The sequence below is a fragment of the Plasmodium inui genome, assembly GCF_000524495.1.
Source record: "Plasmodium inui San Antonio 1 unplaced genomic scaffold supercont1.11, whole genome shotgun sequence".
Taxonomy (NCBI): Eukaryota; Apicomplexa; class Aconoidasida; order Haemosporida; family Plasmodiidae; genus Plasmodium; species Plasmodium inui.
Genome location: NW_008481845.1, coordinates 177,590 through 180,183, shown reverse-complemented (window position 1 = coordinate 180,183; position 2,594 = coordinate 177,590). Strand labels below are relative to the sequence as shown.

The window sequence follows — 2,594 nt, the reverse complement described above, 5'->3', positions numbered from 1 at the left end:
TTTTTTTTTTTTTTTTTTTTTTTTTTTTTTTTGATGGGTTGTCAGCGGCTTGCACAATGAGCGGCCAGCCTCGTCAGCACAGCGGTATGGGGACAATCTTGGAAAAATTCCACAGATTTGGCAAAGAGGGTACCGCTTTTATTTGTCTCCCGGTTGGCCCTCACAAATAGGCCAGGACGTCTGGATCCCCGAACAGGGCATCGCCCCCCTCGTCCATCCCGACATAGCAGTTGCAAAAATGTTCGCCGCTGTTGTTGGAAGTCTCGTGGGGGGCCATCACGGAGTCGCAAAAATATTCCAGCGAATGGGGGTCCAGATGTGTGATATCCAGGTGAGGGATGTCCTTACCCCCCGTAGCCATCCCCCCTTCGCCTGCACCCCTCCACTTCCCTCTCAATTGGGCAATTATGGCGATAAATTGGGTGGGGGACAAAACCATGGGCACGATCTTCTTCCTTCCGCTCTTCTTTAGCAAAAGGAACAGATTTTTTTCACAGTGTGGACACACACATGCGTACAGTACGATTTTTTTGGACTTCACTAGGCATCGAAATTTTAACGAAGTCATGCGTTCTCTTTTGTCTATATCATTTGTGCCGCTTCCATTTTGATTTCCCTCCTTTTCACTGAGGAAGAAAATCCTCTTTACATTGTGCACAAAATGGGAAAAGGGGTGGTATTTCTTTTCAGTGGTGTTCATAAAAAAGGAAAAGACTTTTCCCTTCCTGATCATATCAATGTACGAGTCGGAATAAGTTCCGTCGTTTTGTCTTTCCTTCTCATCCTTTTGGCCATGATATTGACCATCCTTTTGACCATCCTTTTGACCATCCTTTTGAGCATCATTTTGAGCATCATTTTCGCCATCATCATCGCCATCGCTCTCGTGTGTACCCACACGGGGCATGGGCTGACCCTCCGCTGAGTGCAAGGAGGAGGCAGCAGATTTGGCACATCCTGCACATTTTGCAGATTTTACACATTTTGCACATTTCCTTTTATCACCATTTCTAAACGCAACACTAAGGGGACTTAACTGGTGAGGCACGCTTCGTTCATCACGCCTGCCGTTTTGCGGAGTGCCTTCTTTGTTCCCCCCTTTTGTGTTCTCTTCAAAAGAGTGGAGGAAGAGTCCGTGGGGGGGGGAATCCCCTCGCTCACCAGAGTGGTACGAATGGTTTGGTCTTACCGCGAAGTTTTTTTTTTCGCACCTCTGTTCGCGGCTCTGTTGGCAGCTTCTTTCCTGGTTTCTTCCCTCCCCTCGCCCTTTCTGGCCAAACGGTTGGCTGCTCTTCCCTGGGTCCACTTCTCCCCTTTGGCCCTCCGCCTCCCCAAACTCATCGCTACCCTCACCATGCGTGCCCCCTGAACAGTCGCTCCAAATCGTTCCGTCACGGGGAAAAGTGGTCGCTCCAAATTTCGACTTCTTCGCGGATACTCCGTTACTGCCAAGTGGGGAAGGGCCACTGGGGGAACTACAAACATCGGAAAAGCCGACCATTGGGGGGGAACCCCAGGCCGCCTCCCTCCACAGAAGTTTGCTCCTCACGGGAAGCGCCCCCTCCACGATCATATGACACCCCCCCATGGCGCAGTCCGAATGACGCCTCTCCGCATGACCACTGCAGCATCCATCCTCAGTCGCATCGTTGGGGTCGTCCAAAATTGTTTTCGATGAAAAAACAATCCCACAGCTCTTTACAAAGACGCTGCTCGAGGAGAAGATGGAGACGGCATTCATCAAATTAGTGTCCACATAAGAGTGGTACTTCTTTAGTAAAGCGGTGGTTATTACAAATGAGTTCCTCTCCTTTTGTACTCTCCTAATCTGTTTGCTTAACTGACGACACTCCTGGTCGATTTTTTTGAGGCGCTCTGCGATCTGCCTGGCATTTCGGCGCAACGTCTTTTTTTTTCTCATGGTTGGCTAACTGGGGTGGTGTGGACAATGGGGACCTCGCAGGAACGCGGTCAGTGATGCTTCGAAATGTAGCGTCGTCTTGTTGGTCCTTTTCGTCTTGTTGGTCCTTTTCGTCTTGTTGGTCCTTTTCGTCTTGTTGGTCCTTTTCGTCTTGTTCGTCCTCTTGGTCCTCCTCGTCGACCTTCTCCCCCACACTTCGTATTCCCATTTCGCCATTTGAGTGTGACGCGCCATGTCACAGTTTAGCCTTTCCCCATACACAAAAGACCTCTTTGCATCGTCTCATTTCACTCGCGGGGCTGTCTCTCGATGACAAGTCTCTCATACTTCATCACGTTGGTTATCGTGGTTTCGCTTCTCTTCGTTTGGTTTTTTTTTTTATTTTTTTGTTCACTTGATAAGGTTTCGTTTGCTTAACTGTTGGGCCTTTCCCTCCGTATGTTTTATCCCCACTGAGGAAAATGTGTTTTTCACTCTTTGATTTGATTTGTTTTTTTTTTTTTTTTTTTCGGCAAAAACTTCACCGTTCTGAGTTGTAATAAATTTTTTTTCCCTTACCTTGGCCAGGTGATATTTTCCTCTTCTTTTTTCCACCCCGCAAAAAAGATAAAGCACAGGCGCGTATGAAATTGGTCGCATTGGTGCACATACGGAATGGTCCCTTTGGTGGAGC

General features: G+C 48.2%; 1 protein-coding gene across 1 annotated transcript; it reads right to left on the bottom strand.

Annotated features, from left to right (window-relative positions):
- Window positions 1–160: 160 nt before the first annotated feature.
- On the bottom strand, window positions 161–2,129 carry C922_02919 (hypothetical protein; the record flags this gene model as incomplete). Its single annotated transcript, XM_008818517.1, has 2 exons — window positions 161–1,927; window positions 1,968–2,129. 2 exons carry the CDS (start codon window positions 2,127–2,129, stop codon window positions 161–163), a joined length of 1,929 nt encoding a protein of 642 aa, XP_008816739.1.
- Window positions 2,130–2,594: the final 465 nt, after the last annotated feature.